Source organism: Solea solea, chromosome 1 (assembly GCF_958295425.1).
Source record: "Solea solea chromosome 1, fSolSol10.1, whole genome shotgun sequence".
Classification (NCBI taxonomy): Eukaryota; Metazoa; Chordata; class Actinopteri; order Pleuronectiformes; family Soleidae; genus Solea; species Solea solea.
In genome coordinates, this window is record NC_081134.1 from 27,092,860 (window position 1) to 27,111,873 (window position 19,014).

The 19,014-nt window shown below is 43.0% G+C and overlaps 3 protein-coding genes across 11 annotated transcripts in view; 2 read left to right on the plus strand and 1 right to left on the minus strand.

Annotated features, from left to right (window-relative positions):
• The window catches only part of LOC131464558 (receptor-type tyrosine-protein phosphatase mu-like), an 83,094-nt gene extending 80,134 nt beyond the window's left edge, over window positions 1-2,960 (plus strand). For all 7 annotated transcript variants that reach the window (XM_058637102.1, XM_058637121.1, XM_058637137.1 and 4 more), the window contains 4 exons: window positions 1-11; window positions 441-604; window positions 1,041-1,176; window positions 2,680-2,960. The exon at window positions 1-11 is cut by the window's left edge and continues 115 nt beyond it. In XM_058637102.1, the coding sequence (XP_058493085.1) occupies window positions 1-11; window positions 441-604; window positions 1,041-1,176; window positions 2,680-2,733 (365 nt within the window). In that variant the 3' untranslated portion in view covers window positions 2,734-2,960. The remainder of the gene's footprint in view (window positions 12-440; window positions 605-1,040; window positions 1,177-2,679) is intronic.
• A 768-nt stretch (window positions 2,961-3,728) lies between these two features.
• Window positions 3,729-10,684, plus strand: LOC131464590 (zinc finger protein 737-like). Of its 2 annotated transcripts, XM_058637171.1 has the most exons (5): window positions 3,729-3,967; window positions 4,635-4,872; window positions 7,516-7,860; window positions 8,062-8,900; window positions 9,038-9,495. In XM_058637171.1, exons 2-5 carry the CDS (start codon window positions 4,644-4,646, stop codon window positions 9,350-9,352), a joined length of 1,728 nt encoding a protein of 575 aa, XP_058493154.1. In that variant the 5' UTR covers window positions 3,729-3,967; window positions 4,635-4,643; the 3' UTR covers window positions 9,353-9,495. The 2 variants fall into 2 exon arrangements, with proteins under 2 accessions (XP_058493154.1, XP_058493146.1); XM_058637163.1 differs by having other exon boundaries at window positions 3,778-3,967; window positions 8,062-10,684.
• On the minus strand, window positions 10,461-16,613 carry chodl (chondrolectin). Of its 2 annotated transcripts, XM_058637190.1 has the most exons (9): window positions 15,907-16,613; window positions 13,055-13,277; window positions 12,768-12,943; window positions 12,534-12,697; window positions 12,026-12,183; window positions 11,922-11,951; window positions 11,706-11,789; window positions 11,498-11,594; window positions 10,461-10,591 (listed from the first exon to the last, which is right to left on the minus strand). In XM_058637190.1, exons 2-9 carry the CDS (start codon window positions 13,095-13,097, stop codon window positions 10,507-10,509), a joined length of 837 nt encoding a protein of 278 aa, XP_058493173.1. In that variant the 5' UTR covers window positions 13,098-13,277; window positions 15,907-16,613; the 3' UTR covers window positions 10,461-10,506. The 2 variants fall into 2 exon arrangements, with proteins under 2 accessions (XP_058493173.1, XP_058493164.1); XM_058637181.1 differs by lacking the exon at window positions 13,055-13,277 and having other exon boundaries at window positions 15,907-16,417.
• Window positions 16,614-19,014: the final 2,401 nt, after the last annotated feature.

The window sequence follows — 19,014 nt, forward strand, 5'->3', positions numbered from 1 at the left end:
ACACGGCCAGGGTGCGTTAGTTTTTCACTCTGCCACCTGCTGGAGACAGAGGCAACAACAACATTCACTTAGCTCATGTTGGCGCTGAGCTGGCAGCAGTGGGGCTAGCTTTTCAGCTAATGTTAGCTTTATTAGCTGATATCTGCTAATGTTAGCTTTATTAGCTGATATCTGCTAATGTTAGCTTTATGAGCTGATATTAGCTTCACTTTGCTGATATCTGCTAATGTTAGCTTTATTAGCTGATATCTGCTAATGTTAGCTTTATGAGCTGATGTTAGCTTTATTAGCTGATATCTCCTCCCTCTCTTGTACCGTCCTCCGTCCTTCCTGCAGAGTTTAGTTATGGGTGTGTTTGATGTCAGTGTCTCCTGGTGCTGGATATGTTTGTTTGTCAGGGTGCGTTTCATTTGACCACCCTGTCCTCCCTGTGTGTCCAGCCGCAGGACGGGTACCGTATGGTTCAGCAGTTCCAGTTCCTGGGTTGGCCCATGTACCGGGACACGCCCGTGTCCAAGCGCTCCTTCCTCAAACTTGTCCATCAGGTGGACAAATGGCAGGACGAGTATGACGGCGGCGAGGGACGCACGGTCGTGCACTGCCTGTACGACCACCACGTGCACGCACATACAAACACATGCACTGATGTACTACTGCAGGAGATACATGCACTGATACTTTAAGTACTTGTACTACAAATACTCTCAGTGTAAAGTACACACTCTCAGTTTAAAGTACACACTCACTGTAAAGTACACACTCTCAGTAAAGTACACACTCTCACTGTAAAGTACACACTCTCACTGTAAAGTACACACTCACTGTAAAGTACACACTCTCAGTGTAAAGTGCACACTCTCACTGTAAAGTACACACTCTCACTGTGAAGTGCACTCTGTCAGGACTGGGCTAAGGTTTCATCTCTAGTTATTTGTCTCCATCATGTGATGAAAAGTGGAATCACACACATTTGAATCTTTCTAACTCTGGTGTCTGCTCTTGTGTCCTCTGTGGTGTCCTCTGTGGTGTGTGTCCCTCAGGAACGGCGGTGGACGCAGTGGCGTGTTCTGCAGCGTCAGTATCGTGTGTGAGATGTTGCGTCAGCAGCGCTGCGTGGACGTCTTTCACGCTGTCAAAACTTTAAGAAACAACAAACCAAACATGGTCGACCTGCTGGTAAATAACATCAATCAATCAATCAATCAATCTGTGGTAAATAAACTTAAACTACCTTTTAAAACCAAAAATAGTTGAAATTAAACCAGAAGTTAGCTACCTGTTAGCTAAAATGACCATGGATGTATTCTATGAACTGGATAGAGCTCCGCCCCTTTGGCTCCGTTTATGCTTATGGAGTTGCTCACCCAGCACATATGCCAAAAAAGTTTCTGACTTCCTGGTTAATGTCCAGGTTGTGCAGGCCATAGATTATGCGCAGTAGTGTTACTCCCATAATGCATCTGGGCTCTGTGAACGAGTCGTCCACGTTCTCGACTTGCTTGGTGCGTCCATGAACAGCGAATGTCAAAACCAACGATAGTGAATAGAGTAAACTGAAAAGTATAATGACGTCATTACAGGTTAAAATGATCAATTTAAAGGTTCATTTAATTAGTTTATTTGTTGTTTCAGGAATCATGTTTTCTTCCATTCACTGATAAAAATGTATGCTAATAACTGTCACAGAACTCAGGGATTTTATATATAATTGTCCAAGAAAATAATGACAACATTAAGTACTTTTATGATGCAATTCCATTGAATATTAACCATGAATATGATTTTGGTCTCATTCCTATGCTTTGTATTTTGATTTAAATTTCAAAGTTCACATTTCTAACTGTTTTTGTAGGTGGTTTACAAATAAAGCTAACTTATCATTATAATTACAATTTATGGTTAAAATAATAATCATAAAATATTAAAATAAACCTTCAGACCCATGATCAGATTATTAGGAACAATAATAACGTGTTAAACGTAATTTTATAACTCCAGATTCTTTCACTCTAATTCATGTGTTCATCACATTTATCAGTAACTTTATGAACAGGTCATCACACCGTCATTAGTGTTAACGATGTCAGTACCCTCCGCACAGCAGCTCGTTATTCATCGATATAAGTTTGAAAATAAATCCTAATGAGCGACGAATAAATAATTAAAAACCTATTTTGTCCTAATATTTAAAAAATGTAAAAGTAACCCCCTCATTGCCTTCATTTATTCACATTTCTCATAAAGTTTCACATCATACGGTTCCCTGACATTAGCTGTTCCCGAGACATCACATGACCACACTTTGCTGTGCTCGTACACAGCTGTGACGTCACTCTGGACAATAAGATTTGTCTGGGCTTTTTATGGCTTTTAGGAAGGTTTTACGAATGTGAAACTCCATGAATTAAAAATATAGAATATAAAGATCTAAACATGCCTGTGTCCATGTCTCCAGGTGTCCTGTGGACACTTTTACAGACGTCTCGTTTACTATTGTGCTCAATGCGAAAATTGCTTTTTGGGCCACGTGAGTATTTGTTGTTATTTGTAGTACCATGAGTGGCCCCCATGACAAAATTGTCTTCATGGCAGAGGGGGTGGAGCTACATCCAGTTCTGATAATACATCCATGAAAATTACACTAAAATGTGACCTGTGACTGTTGACCTCTCTCTACAGGAACAATATAAATTCTGTTATGAAGTCGCTCTGGAATATCTCAACTCTGCTTAGCTTCAAATCATGGAGGAGGAAGAGGAGGGGCGTGGTGATGAAAAGGAGGAGGAGCTGGATGTTTTTGCACTGCCTTGTTGACTGAATGAGTCTTGCATTGACACAGACTCACTTTCACGTGTCACATTGTTGTTTTGTTGTTGTTTTGTTGTTGTACTGATGAACTGAAACTAAAAGAACCAAAACAAAAAAATTAAAAGATGAGTTGGCCGAGGGTGGAGCCTTGAGGAACTGTGCACATGATTGGTTCATTGTTAAAAAAAAAAGAACTGTAACTGGTTAATAAAGGTCAATATAAAGGTCAGCTGACTGCTGCTCAGTCTGCTGATGATGACTGTGTGGTGGGGTCAAAGGTCAAGTATTAAGTGAAGATACTGTCTTTGTTTTTTGTTTTGTTGTTTTGTTTATAAATGTGTATGAAGACATCGTCCGTCTTCGGTCGCATGAAGACATTGTCCGTCCTCGTCTTCAGTTGTGCTCCATATTCATGGACTTTAACTGGACTGGATTGACCACAGCAGGTGGGCGGGGCTAGCTGCTGGTTCTGTTAATATTGTAAATAGAGAAGCAGGAAGTTGAATATTTATTCATTCATTCATTCACATTGTCATAATTGAAGCACAGAGAGAGATAGACAATCATACTGTTAAATACATCTGAGTTAATGATTTAACCCTGGTTAAAATGACTGGACTAGTAAAACCCTGGTTAAAATGACCCTGAACTAGTTAAACCCTGGTTAAAGGGGGCTGTGGTCAGTTTAACCCTGGTTAAAATGACCCTGGACTAGTTAAACCCTGGTTAAAACCGGCTGTGGTCAGTTTAACTCAGGTTGTGGTTGATTAAACGCTGGTTAAGCTGATGAAAACATTGTTGTGATTAAATATTTTATTTATGTTGTAAAATTCCAGAATATTCTAAATAAACATATCTACACACACACACAAACACTTGAGTCACGTGACTTCACCACATTCTGTTTATGTTTTACAAACCAATAATAATAAAGTTCATTCAGCGGCTGCACTTCGTCTCCTGACCTGCGGGGGCGCCATCATCCCGCCAAACCGGACGACACGCAGGAAGTAGAAGAAGGAGCAGCGTTTCCTGTGTTTCCTGTATCTCCAGCAGTGATGATTTTCGTGTTAACGTTGAAACACGTTTTCTTCGCGTTGAAACTTCGTGGGAACGTTAAAACTTAGTCGGAGTGACGCACGCGCTGCTGCGATCTCAGGTAAAAGCGGAAACTGTTAGCTCACGTGTGCCGAGAGACGGAGAAAAGCTGTTAGATTAGGGCTAATGTTGTTAGCATGGTGCTAAGACGTTTTTTTAACTTCAGTTTCTCACGTTTTTGTTTTAATGTTGTGAAAAATAATGTGTTCATATGTTTGTCTGGTGACGTCACTGAAACGGTTTAATATTATGTAAACATTTATAACTATATAAGTAAAATAAAGCTACAACGATTGTTTAAGTCAATAGTCCATGTGTGACGGTTTTTAGACACTTGAAATAATTAAAAAAATAACATTTTATTTTAATCTTTTGTCTTCACTGAGCTTCAGCATGTTTTATGGACTAAAGAAAATAAAAGTCACATTTCAAAATAAAATACTTTCTTCGTGATCCTGTAGGTTTTTAGACATTTATATCACATTTATATCGAGCAATTGATTATTTATCACTGTCTCCACTTTTATTTTTTAAATAAAGGAAAATGAATAAACATGTCAGTATTGATCAAGATGATCCACCTGTAGGTGTGCGGTTACCATGGAGACGACTGAAACATTTCACAGACGCTTAAATTCAAAGTTGTGAAGTAGTTAAGAAGATCAGAAAGTGTTGTCTGACGTCTGCTAAATGCTTATATCTAAATCTAAATTTTTGCTTGTGCTCAGGTGTTGAAGATGGAGCCCCCTGCTGGAGAAGCAGAGCAGCTGTGTGTATTCATGCTCAGAGCTGCAGTGGAGGAGGAGGAGGAGGAGGAGGAGGTGAAGAGGAGGGAGGTGGCCTGTCAGTGGGAGAGTCCACAGCAGCAGAGCAAAGAGGTGGCGTGTCAGAGCGACTCAGCAGAACACAGGGATGCTGCTGTCCAGGTGGACCTGCTGACTCAGCAGCTCAGCTGGTCGCACTCAGGTGAGTCAGCACTCAGGTGAGTCAGCACTCAGGTGAGTCAGCACTCAGGTGAGTCAGCACTCAGGTGAGTCAGCACTCAGGTGAGTCAGCACTCAGGTGAGTCAGCACTCAGGTGAGTCAGCACCTAAATGAATAAAGATGCAGGTTAAAAACTAAATAATCTAATGTCTTTTATTAAAGGAGACATATTATACCCTATTTCCCCAAGTTAAAATAGTTCCCTGGTGTCCTAATGAACATGTCTGTGACATGCTTTGGTCAAAATACCATAAGGATGAAGCACCAAAGGATCAAGCCGAACACTGCCGAACTGTAAATCAGTTAAAAACACTTAGGGACAGCACCACTGATCGCCAGCGGCGAGCTGCATAAACTGCCACTGTATGTGACTGTATCAGACTGAGTCTGTGCTCCGGAGACGTCCGACACAAGGATCAAGCCGAACTGTAAATCAGTTCAAAAGACTTAGGGACAGCACCGCTGATCGCCAGGGGCGAGCGGCGAGCTGCATAAACTGCCGCTGTATGTGATTGTATCAGACTGAGTCTGTGCTCCGGTCATGGAGGACGTACTGACCAAATATGTTTAATTAGGACGTGTCAGAATGGTCAGTTATGAGCTCTATGTGACCTTTTCTTAAAAATGTGTGTTTGTACGTCGGTGAAATATGGTCGCTGACTAAATACGGTGACCGCTGGCCGGTAGTTTGAAGTTTGTGTAAAACACTGTGCTCCACTGTGCAGCCACCAACAGCACACTTGTCCCTCTGCGTTGACATAATACTGATCATCCTCCCTCGCCTGCACTCTCGCATTTTATAGGGACAAGGTGGAACTAAGGTGGAGCTCTCGAGGTAAACTTACTGGTGGGGTGGTAACATTCGCGGTGAAATGCGCATGCTGCCGTCATAAGCGCAGGGAATTCAACATCGAGTGTTTTATCGCCTATACTTACACTAAGGGGGACCACGAAAACATGACTGAGTATTCTTTTTCCACACTTAGGCGACTGGTAGGGCCTCCAGAGTCCCAAATACAAGTATTAAAATGATTAAAAAGTTGATTTTGCATAATATGTCCCCTTTAATATAAACTGAGACTGTTTTTTTCCCACTCATAATTCACACCAGAATTTAAAGGGATAGTTCAGGACTTTTGAAAACAGGAAAATTAAGTGTGTCCATAGAGAAAATTAGTGATTTTCAGGAGTTGTTGATCCACTGCTGCCTCCATCACTAAGTTCAAATGTCTTATTTTGTCACTTCAGTATTTGAAATTAGGGATGCACCAATCCTCTTTTTTCACCTCTGATACCGATATCTAAACGTTTAGTTTTTATGTATTGACCGATACAGGAAAAAAAGTGTGGAATTTTGGTAACAAATGTTATGTCTCATTGTTTGGAAAAGACTGGGATCCTTGTTTTGTCCAAGGCAACATCAGACCTGACTGAAACATTTCTTTCCTGATTTTAAAAACAAATAAGCAAATAGAAATATAGTGAATTGGTTATTAATTTAATAACTGTGCACCAGTAAAGCAATAGCTTCACAAGCTTGATAGATATTCAAAATAAACAGTCAGTTCTTTGTTAATGGTTTAGTACAAAAATGATTTTAACATCTAACACAAAAGCAGCTCAATAAACCAATAACTTCTTAAAGTTACGTGGGAAATTTTTATCTTCTTTAATATGTGACTGTACACTTTACCATGCAGTTCGGGTAGAGCTGCTCGGACAAAGATTTTCGGCTTATGTCGTACCGTGGCTCCAGGTGTATCATGAGCAGCCAGAATCTCTTGACCCCAACAATCGACAGCTGTTCCGTCCATAACGACGAGCGCCCCTCAAACATTTACTGCAGCTTTTACAAACAGCCGTGGAGTTTGTTGTCTGAGGTCGTGTGAAAAAGTTCCACATCATTGATCCTTTCGCTCGATTCATTTTGAAAACTACGTAAGCATAGAATTAGACTGAATAGATTACATTACATGTCATTTAGCAGACGCTTTTATCCAAAGCGACTTACAATAAGTGCATTCAAACATTTGGGTACAAATAAGAGCTAGAAGTAAGTAAGAGCTTCAAGTAAGCCAAACTATGAAGTGCTAGTCATAAGTGCGATGTATAAGCAAGTTATTTTTTTGTTGTCGTCGTCTTAGTCGAGGTAGTCGGAAGAAATGTGTTTTTAGACAGCCGCTGTGGATCAGCCCATTGTCATGATACACGATACAAATATCAGATCGCTGCATCCCTATTTAAAATCCTTTGTTCAGATTGACGTCAGTGACCTAAGGTGACCACAGGAGGCAGCAGAGGACCAGCAGCTCCTGTGTCCCCGCCAGCTAAAATCACTGATTTTCTCTCTGGACTTTGGTGTGGGAGAGTGAGTGGTTTATAAACATCTGTGTAACAGTGAGATAAAGACGTTGTAGACTTTTGTTTCGAGGGTAAAATGCGATCTTTCTCCTGCTTGCACTGCCTTGCTAACTGGCACATCTGAAAGGGTTAAACATTATCATGATGTAAGTTATTGAATGTTAAAAAAAAAAAAAAAACATGGTTAGGGAGCAGTAACATGTTTGTGACACCAGGTGGCAGCAAAGGACATTGTTGATGTTGTCACCTGTTGTGTGTCGGCAGCTCCGTCACCTGACATGCTGCTGCAGTGTTTGTCCGTCAGACCTGATGGACCACACGGGGGAGCTCTGCTGGAGCACTGCACCTCCTCCTCCACCAGGACCAGAACCAGAACCATCAAACCTGCTGTCAGACTCTCGCCCACACTCATTCCAGAGTCTAGAACCCAGAGGAGACCCACTCCTCAGAACCACAACACCAGCACACGGAACGCGGCGACTCCACGCCGCCGCAAACGCTCACGGCACCCCCGGTCACCTGACACTGAGCAGGAGGAGGAGGAGCCAGAGGAGGAGGAGGAGCCAGGAGACACTGGTGATCCCAGCTGGACTCCAGGTCCAGGTGAAGGTGAGAGACTGTGATTTAAACAATACAGGGGTTTTAATTCAGAATAAAGTAATGAAATGTGTTAAATATAAAGTTTTAAGTTTTTGCATTTTATTATAAATGTTTTCTGGTTTTACTTTGAATTCGTTTGAAATGTTTAATATATTTGTGAGTGGATGTTTTTCACCTGGTTTCACTTTGACTCTGTTTCCTCCTAAAAAGAAACGGCGGCGTCTCCGGAGAGTGTGTGGCGTGACTCAAACTCCCAGCATGCACTTGTGGCGGTGAAGCTGGAGGTCGACAGCATCGTGTGCGATGTTTGTGGGAAAGTGATGAAGAACAAGTCGAGTTTGGCTCGGCACTCCTTCATCCACACGGGGAAGAAGCCGTTTGCCTGTCACCTGTGCGAGTTGCGCTTCAACCGCCGCGACAACCTGCAGCACCACCTGAACAGGCTCCACCCACATGGCGTCACCAGGCTGGAGAAGCAGCGTGCGGCGCCGGCGTGGCTCTGCGCCACCTGCGGGAAAACCTTCAGCTGCAGGTCGCGACTGAAGACGCACGAGGTCATTCACTCCGGAGTCAAACCTCATCGCTGTGACCTTTGCCCTAAAGCCTACATGAGGACCAACGACCTAGAGCACCACAAGAAGATCGTCCATGTAGAGGGCGTGGCCACAACGCCACAGCCCAGCTCACTGCTCTGCGACTTCTGCGGTAAAGAGTTTAAATGTCGTTCGCAGCTCGTCGTCCACTTACAGACGCACACGGGCGAGAGGCCGCATCTCTGCGACATCTGTGGGCGCAAGTTCGCCCGACAGCACCAGCTCAAACGCCACAAGATCCTCACGCACGCCAACCACGAGAATGGAGACGAACCGCCGACGCCCAACGCGTCCTTCACCTGCAGCGTTTGTGGGAAGCGGCTAAAATCTGAAGCTCACCTTGCCGCTCACTCGCACGCCCACACGGACGAGAAGCCACACCGCTGCGGCGTCTGTCTGCGAAGTTTCCAGCGCGCCACCTGCCTGAAGCAGCACCACCTGCGCGTCCACCTGAAGGTCAGAGCTAACAATGTAGTGCGTGGTGTCAGCGGGAACAGGAGGAGTGCGGCACAGGCCAAAACCTTCCCGTGTCCCATCTGCGGAAAAGTCTTCAAGTTCAAATCCCTACTGACGAGTCACTCACTGATCCACAGCGAAGTCCGGCCGCACGCCTGCGACTTCTGCAGCCGCTGCTTCCGCCGCCGCAGCCACCTGAAGAGGCACCGCGAGGTCGTCCACGCCAACGGAGCGCGAGTGCCACAGAGTTTCGTCTGCCACATCTGCGGCAAAGACAAGAAGTGTCGCTCGCAGCTCGACCGCCACGTCATCATCCACACAGGCGAGCGGCCGTTCGCCTGCGACCTCTGCTCCGCCCGCTTCAACCGCCGCGGCAACCTGCAGCAGCACAGGAGGCGCATGCACGCCTTGGGGGAGTCGCCCACCGACGAGGCTCCGCCCATTCTGTTTGATAACGACATGATTCTGACGTACAAACAGGAAGAGACGGTGGTCACCGCCCACACGTCCACCGAGGAGCAAGAGGTGTCGGCCAACGAAGACGACAACGCGGACGACACACGACAGATTCACACTTCCTGACAACATGCTGACTCCGCCTCTACTGAGCTCGCTCAGAACGCCCACATTGCCTAACCATAGTGAGGCGGGGTTGCTGTCATTTCAGATGAAGCTTTTGTCACATGACATGGTTTTCATTAGCTCCTCCTCCTCCGACATCATCTTTGTTTTGTAAATAACAACAATCAGAGTCACAGAAAGACTTTTTTTTAATGATGACATCACACATGTTTGTTTGAGCCAATGTGCTGAACACACACACAGTCATTTCCATGGCAACTCAAACAGATCAAATTTATTTTTCATTATTCAGTTTGATTAGAATCATTAATCTATTGTCAGGTGAGCGTCCAGTAAGCCCCGCCCCTTCACACAGTCATGACATTGCTGACAATCGTCACATAAAGACATCATATAACCATGACTTCAGTCACATGACAAACACTTACACAGTGCTATGCTAAGCTTAGCTAAGCTAGTGGCATGTCATTGTGAGCAAGAAAGAAAATATGTTGAACTGTCCTTTTAAACACAGCCCTGCCCACTGAGCAGCTGACCTCTGACCTTTCTGCATTCCATATCTGAGAAATGTCAGCTGATGTTAGCGTAGTAACAGGCTCAACATTAAACATTTTAATGCTAACAAATGAAAGTCATGAATTTTAACCAAGGTTAGCATTAGCACATTTGTCTTGAGTTGGTTACATGAACATGGTGCTAATGCTAACTCTACATCACCTCAGTTACATGTTGTTAATTTGTTAGCATTAGCATGTTGATTGTTCACCGTGTTAGTGGTGACAGGATGGACATTCTAATGCTAACACTACATGATCTTTTAAAAAACTTTTTTCATCTGTTTTAATCACAAACCCATTACCACACAACACTCTCCTCCTGTGGCTCCGCCCCCCTGAGGGACACTGATCCCTCCCACTTCATGAAGTGCACAAACTCATTTAAACCTTAAGGACTGAGGAGACAGGAAATATAGAAAGGAAAGAAGAAAACAGCCAAGCTGCGAGGTGATGTCATCATCACTCAGTCAGACCTCGATGCTGTCGGCTTTGGACGGTTTGGAGATCCAGAGGTTTGATCGGTCGGTGGTCGTCTTTGTGTGGGGCGTTCTTCTGTAACACAGGAAGTGACATCATCATGGTCCTCAAATCAGCTGTGATTGTTTCTAATGTAATATAAATGAAAATAAATTTACACAAAATCAAGTTAATCCGATTCTGTTTGTTGAACCTGGACCCTGACTACAGTTCTTCAGACAACAGATAAACATCACTTCTGTCAACTGTAAAGGTCTACAGATGTTTTCAGGTTCTCTACAGATGTTTACAGGATGTGTACAGGATGTCTACATATGTTTACAGGATGTGTACAGATGTTTACAGATATTAACACGATCTCTGCAGATGTTTACAGGATGTCTACGGGGTCTACAGATGTTTACAGGATGTCCACAGGATTTCTACAGATGCTTACAGGATTTCTGCAGATGTTTACAGGATCTCTACAGATGTTTATAGGATGTCTACAGATGTTTACACAATGTCAACAGATGTTTACAGGATGTTTACATGTTTACACAATGTCTACAGATGTTTACATGATTTCTACAGGATGTTTACACGATGTCTACAGATGTTTACACAATGTCTACATATGTTTACAGATGTCTGAAGGAAGAACCAGCTTGTCACAGTTTATAAACAAACATACTCTCAGTCTCTGCAAACTCTGCATGTTCTTAGGATCAGCTGATTCAGCAGGAGGTCTGGAAACCTGAACCAGGGCCAGGTACACACACCCACAAACTCTTACACACACACTCTCACATACTCATACACTCACACACACACACACACTCGTGCACACAGGCTCTCACATACACTCCTGCGCACGCAATCACATACACTCGTGCGCACACACATACACATACACATACACATAAACTCGTGCACAAAGCTGTGTTCACTAAAAACCTGCCTCAGCAGAGTAGCAGGTGTTGCTGGGAGATGTAGTCTCACCTTTGACTGAACATCTGAACACAACATGTCCCAGAAGCCACCAGGATGAGCAGCAGCAGGGGGATTGTGGGAATGATGACGTAGACCAGTAACATGCCTGAAAACAGACAGGTCATGTGACATCACCCATCAGTGATGATAACATCACAGTCAGCAATTACATGAAAACATGATGAAGTGTTTTTTAAAGGTCAGAAGTGTTTGGTACCTGAACCTCCAGCTACAGTGACCTGAGGCCGCACCTCTTCACCTCCTGCAGACTGTTTGACCACACCTCCACCTGCTGTCACCTCTAGGAACACACACACACACACACAGCTGTTACACACTGTGACCTGTGGTGGCGTCTGTCCTGCCATCAGTAGACAACACAGGAACCATGTCCCGATGAAAATGTCCCACATCAGAAACAAGTAGTGCTCACCTGTGCCCCGCCCACCAGGTGTGTCTCTCACTGGTGAAAGAAACAGATGAATGAATGAAAAGAGGCGGGACTTTCAGAGGCTGCAGCTGATTAGCTGACGGTACCTGGTTTGTATTTGCAGATGAAGTTGTGTTTCATGTTGCAGCGGTCGTCGTTCCATTGGTAAAGATAAGCCCCACCCAGACCAGGAAGTGCAGTGGGCTGATGGTACATGACCACACAGGCCTCGCCTCCACAGGACGGCTCATCAAAGTACCAGTTCCTACATCATCATAGTCTTCATCATCATCACAATCATCACCACCATAATCTTTTTTGTCATCACCATCATCATCATCATCATGTGAGTCTTATCTTTCTTGTGTGGTCAGATATGTGTGTGTGTAGTCAGATATATGAGTGTGTGTGTGTAGTCAGATGTGTGTGTGTGTGTAGTCATATATATGAGTGTGTGTGGTCAGATATATGAGTGTGTGTGGTCAGGTGTGTGTGTGTGGTCAGATATATGAGTGTGTGTGTGTGTAGTCAGATATATGAGTGTGTGTGGTCAGATATATAAGTGTGAGTGTGTGTGGTCAGATGTGTGTTTGTGTAGTCAATGGTGCTGTTCACCTGAAGGTGGCAGCACTGCCGTCTGTCCACTGGTACAGCTGCGGACAGGAAGTGAATGTGTTGGTGAGTTCTGGATGAGTCTGATCCAATCCGTCCACCCGAGTCAGTCCGATCCAGAAATCTCCGTCTGCTATTGCTCCTCCCCCTGCTCCTGAACGCAGCCCCTGGAGATGAAGAGGATGAAGATGTGGGGAGGAGGAGGAGATGAAGAAGAGGACCAGGTGTGTGTCTCACCTGCAGCAGGTTCTCGATGTCCCTCTGTTCCACCGGGCTCTCGATGCTGAGCAGTGAGCCTCCGTCCATCTCGCAGGCTCGACACGCCTCCCTGAAAGCCACACGGCTCGACACGTCGTGGAAATATGCGATTTTGTAGCAGGGACGACCGGGTCCACCTGAACACACCATCTGACCTGAGGGACAAAGACACAGCTGACGAGGACTGACCCTGACACAGGATTCTAAAATGGCCGGCACTTGTAAAAACACTTTGGCTGTTTCTCAATATCCATACTTGTACGTACTTGTGCGTACTTGTGTGTACTCCTGTACTTGTGAAAACGTCATCAGCCTCAGTCCAAGTTTTGTTCCAATTCTCAAGTCCGTTAGCAGCGAGTACGGTTCTCAAACCCGCTCCATTTTACCAAGTATGCATCAGGTGGCGACCATGGATGTATTATAAGAACTGGATAGAGCTCCGCCCCCTCTGCCTTGAAGACAATTTTGTCATGGTGGCCACTCGTGGTACTGCAACAAAAAATACTCCCGGGTCCCAAAAAGCAATTTTCCCATTGAGCACAATAGTGAAAGAGACGCCTATAAAAGTGTTCACAGGACACAGGCTTGTATAGATCTTTATATTCTTTATTTTTAATTCATGGAGTTTCACAGTTCTAAAACCTTCGTAAACACCACAAAAGCCCAGAAAAATCTTATTTCTCAGAGAGACATCACAGCTGTGTATGAGCACAGCAAAGCGGGGTCATATGGCGTTTCGGGAACGGCTACTGTCAGGGAACCGTACGAAAACTTAATGAGAAATGTGAATAAATGAAGGCAATTAGGAGTTTTCTTTTACATTTTTAAAAATATAATGACAAAGCAGGTTTTTATTTATTCGTCGCACATTAGGATTTATTTTCAAACTTATTATCGATGTATTAAAGGCGACATCGAATGCTTGTATCACACATATATGTTAGTTATGGAGGTCTTCTTACATATATTAACTTGTTTTCATGGTTAAAAACCTCTCAGTCGCTGCAAACGAGCCGATCAAAATATCTCCTCACTGACGCTCTCGTCAGCCGCGCTGTTTCAGACCAAAATCACACCCCCAGAACGTGGACTGTGTTGTGATTGGCCAGCCATCGTGAGCTTTCCCACTGTCCTGTGATTGGCCAGGTACCTGGAAGTGACGTAATAGATAGGCCAGCTCTCAGATACACAGCTCCCCCTCTGGCACGGTGGATGCTCTGCATCTCAGCAGCTACAACCACAGTAGTTCTTCTTCTTCTGTGGTTGAATGTACGCAACCGGATGTGCCCGGACTAGTGCCGCACCAGGTGGCGCTACGGTGGTGAGGATTTCTGATGACGACATCAGATTAAGGAAGTGCCGATCCGCTTCGCAGAGCCCAGGAAAACAATAAAACCCTATTTTCTCAGCAGTGGCTGAACTGTTGTTCTGAAACTTTAGGGTTTCATAAACGAGGTAATGACGCAGATACACACACACAAACGCAGCGCTAATTGGAGCTTCCGGTCTATGTCGCCTTTAACGATTGATTGAGGAGAGGATACTCATACTTGTGTACTCTGTACTTGGCGAGTATGTACTCCAGTCGTACTTCTCAAGTACGCAAGTACATCCTTGCGTACTGACTAAATCAGTCGTTACGTCAGCGTTTCTACGATGTTTGGAAAATACCGAGTGTTGTTATTGACAGCTATTGCTAACAGAGGCTAACAAAAGCTAACGGAGGCTAACAGAAGCTAACCTGAGATACATTTCCAATGTCCTTATTCACACTAAACGTAGTTTCATCAACAAATCCAAGTTGAAAACAGATCACATGACCACCGTTCACATCCAGTGGTCATGTGACAGTGTAAACAGGAAACTGTGGCATCATCACTGTTTCAGATCAGTGAAACAGAGAAGAAGATTCTGATCCAATGTCAGCGTCGATACAAGAGCTCCCATTAACAATGACTGTGTGTGTGTGTGTGTGTGTGTGAGTGTGAGAGAGAGCTACTTTAAGTGATTAGCTGGATTCACTTCTGCATCATCATCACTTTACTGTTAAAACCACTAAAGAGCTTAATATATATCTGTCTACTAACTACACACACACACATACACACACACATTCTCTCTCTCGCTCTCTCTGACAAACACACACACACTCTCTCACACACACAGCCCCCCCCCCCCCAAAAAAAATGTTAGCTCTACATCTAGCCTTGTCAGTTCAAAGATAGCAGTAACATGTTAGCCTTGTTTAGTACAAAGACTGTAACCAGAGGATTATCATGTTTTATAACACGGTTAATCTTAGTTATCATTGTTTGTAACGCGGTTGATGTTAATTATCATTGTTTATAACACTGTTAATGTTAGTTATCATGGTTTATAACACGGTTAATGTTAGTTATTATGGTTTATAACACAGTTAATGTTATTTATAACATGGTTAGGGTTAGTTATAAAATCGTTTTTGTTGGTTATAACATGGTTAGGGTTAGTTATAATATGGTTAATGTTTTAACATGGTTAGGGTTAGTTATAACATGGTTAGGGTTATTTATAACATGGTTAATGTAAGTTACAGTATAACATGGTTAGGGTAGTTATAACATGATTAGGGTTAGTTATAACATGGTTAACGTTAGTTATAACATGGTTAATGTTAGTTATACCATGGTTAGGTTTAGTTATAATATGGTTAATGTTATAACATGGTTAATGTGAGTCATAACATGGTTAGTGTTAGTTATAATATTGTTAATGTTATAACATGGTTAGTGTTAGTTATAACATGGTTAGAGTTAGTTATTACATCCCTAGGGTTAGTTATAACATGGTTAACGTTAGTTATAACATGGTTAGGGTTAGTTATATATGGTTAGGGTTAGTTATAACATGGTTAATGTTACTGATGAACGTAACTCACATGTTAATGAACTCAATGATTCATGAAGAAAAATCAAATCAATGAATGTACATATTTCGGTTTAATTTATATTTCATCTTTAAAATACTGATAAAGATAAAGTGAATGAAGGTTAATTTTAAAGTTATTGTTTAAAATATTCAATGACCTTAAAATGTGACTCTAAAATGATGATCTGTTCTTTTTTCTATCATCACTCACCGCTCAGGACCCGCGCTCCATCCACCATCATCATGCCAACCACGAGGACCAGCAGCATCAGGGGGTGAGATAACATTGTTGTTCTGGTTATCATCATAAAAATGTTGAAAAATAAAATAAAAAGCTTGGGTTTGATTTATTTTATAACTCTTCAAAATAAAAGTCCTGCTATATGTCCATGTTCTCGTTCTCGCTCTCTCTGCTGCTTCTCTCGCTCTGATCAAGAGACACTGAAACACTGTCTGTAAAAGCATCTCACATACACACACACACACACACACACACACACTCCCTCCTCCCTGTCAGTGATCAATCAGCTCACAAGTGAACCTCTTCGTTCATTAAACCCTGGGGGGCCACTCACACAGACACACACATACACCCAAGCGCTCTCACACACACACGCACATGCACACACACGCACACACAAACACACACTCAAGCTCTCTCTTTCACACACACACACACACACACACACACACACTCAAGCTCTCTCTCTCTCACTCACACACACACACTTTAATTCATTTACAGAACACACACACTTATGAGGGCTGATCATGGTTAATGTGACAGAGACCACTTCATGTGTATATGTATACGTGTATATTACATGCTACATATACACATGAATATGTAGCGTATACATGTATATTTATACCGTAGGTAGACTTGTACATTTATACACTATATATACAGGTGTATATATAATTATGCTACATGTTGCACATATAATACATGAATATTAGCATCTCCTGTCTCTATGCTAAGCTAACAGTTCCCTTACCTTTCAGTTTGTGCTAAGCTAGGCTACCACAGGTACATGACAGTTGTAGACCAGGCTTTAATCAAGGTAGGTAAGTAGTTTCTCTCCAGGCTTTATGCTAAGCTAAATGTTTTCTGTCTCTAATCAAGCTAAAGACTTCTCCAGTGCTAAGCTAGGCTAACAGTTTTCCTCTGCCTCCAGTGTTTTGTGGTAAGCGAGGCTAACTTTTTTCCTTATTGTGCTAAGCTAGGCTAAAAGCATTTCTCTGCCGCCAATCTTTTGTGCTAAGCCAGGCTAACTTTTTTCTTATTGTGCTAAGCTAGGCTAACAGGTTTACTCTGCCTCCAGTCATTTGTGCTTAGCTACACTAACAGTTTTTCACTTTGTGCTAAGCTAGGCTAACAGTATTTCACTTTATTCTAAGCTCAGTTAACAGTTTGTATCTGCCTCCAGTTTTTTGCTAAGCTTGGCTAACAATTTTTCCTATGTTTGCAGGTTTCTTTTTTGTTATCCAGATGAATCAGCAGCTGTTACACCTGACATCATCATCTTCATCGTCAACACAACTGGTGAGTGTTTTTAATTCTATGATTCATGATTCATGATTCATCATCTATGATGTGGTCGTCTGTGATGTCATCTGTGATGTGGCCTCTGCTGTAGTCATCTGTGATAACGTCTGTGATGATGTCTGTGATGACGCCTGTGATGTAGTCATCTGTGATGTTGTCTGTGATGTCATCTGTGATGTCGCCTTGATGTTGTTGTCTGTGATGTCGCCTGTGATTTGGTTGTCTGTGATGATGTCTGTGATGTCGTCTGTGATGTGGTCATCTGTGATGATGTCTGTGATGTTGTCTATGATGACGTCTGTGATGTCGTTGTCTGTAATGTGGTCATCTGTGATGTCGCCTGTGATGTCGTCTGTGATGTTGTTGTCTGTAATGTGGTCATCTGTGAGGTTGCCTGTGATGTGGTCATCTGTGATGATGTCTGTGATATCATCTGTGATTTGGTTGTCTGTGATGTCACCTGTGATGTGGTCATCTGTGATGTCGTCTGTGATTTGGTTGTCTGTGATGTGGTTCAAACCTTATTGAGAAAGTTGGTGTTTTTAACTTGACGTCCGTGTCCCTCTAATATAGTGATGATTATCTTTGTGAGTCTGGTTTTCTGAAAACAGGAAGTGACATCAGTGTCAGATGCCTTTTTTTTGACACGTCTATTTAAAAGACTTGATTTGTCCATAAAGATCACAGCTGTGAAGTGATGATGAGTCAGAGACACATATGATGACAGAGCTACTTTATTATTCATCTTTGAGACAAACAAAATCAATGTCAATGTCCCTCACTGTTCTGTATTGACTGTGAGGCATCTCTGAGACCTCAAACCATTCACACCTCACTTTTGGAGACTGACAGTGAGACAAAGACACAAAAAGACTGTTGAAGATTTCACCATCATCTGACCATTTGTCCTTCACCTTTCCATCTTCTGTTCTTCATCTGTCCATCTTCTGTCCTCAAGGAGTTGTGGAGCTTTTAGTGTTTGACATTTACGTGTGCGATGTTTACATGAAGTAATCTGTGCTAATGTGTGTGTGTGTGTGGTTGTATGTGGTTGTATGTGTGTCTCAGATCATTTTACTGACACACTTAGACTCTTCACTGAATCTCTAATCTGATTACTTTCATCAAACAGAAATCAGACCTGACTTTGTTAGAGGGGAGGGGCTACAGAGGTGGGAGGAGCCCCGTCCTGTTTATAATCCCCTCACTCTCCCACATCAAAGCTCATAGAGAAAATCAGTGATTTTAGCTGGCTGGGACACAGGAGCTGCTGATCCTCTGCTGCCTCATGTGGTCACTTTGTATCACTGAGGTCAATCTGAATAAAGGATTTTAGATGCTGAAGTGACAAAATAAGACATTTTAACTAAGTGATGGAGGCAGCAGTGAATCAACAAATAAAAATCCCTGATTTTCTCTGTGAGCTTTGGTGATCATGTGACGTAGATAAAGACGCGATCATGTGACGCAGATAAAGACGCGATCATGTGACGCAGATAAAGATGCGATCATGTGAGCACAGCACAGTCAGCTCTGACTGTGTGTCACCACCTCATACAACAACACTTTAAAACCTGAATTATCCCTTTAATGTAGTTTTTAAACACAGTTTTCACATGAAATGTGATTTTAAGGTTCAGGACAAAATCAAGAGGACACAGGATGTCAGAGACTGTCCTCACAAAGACACAAGGACAAGTGTGTGTGTGTGTATATGTGTGCGTATGTGTGTGGTAATCAGCGGTAAGTGGAGTGCGTTTCTGGACCGAG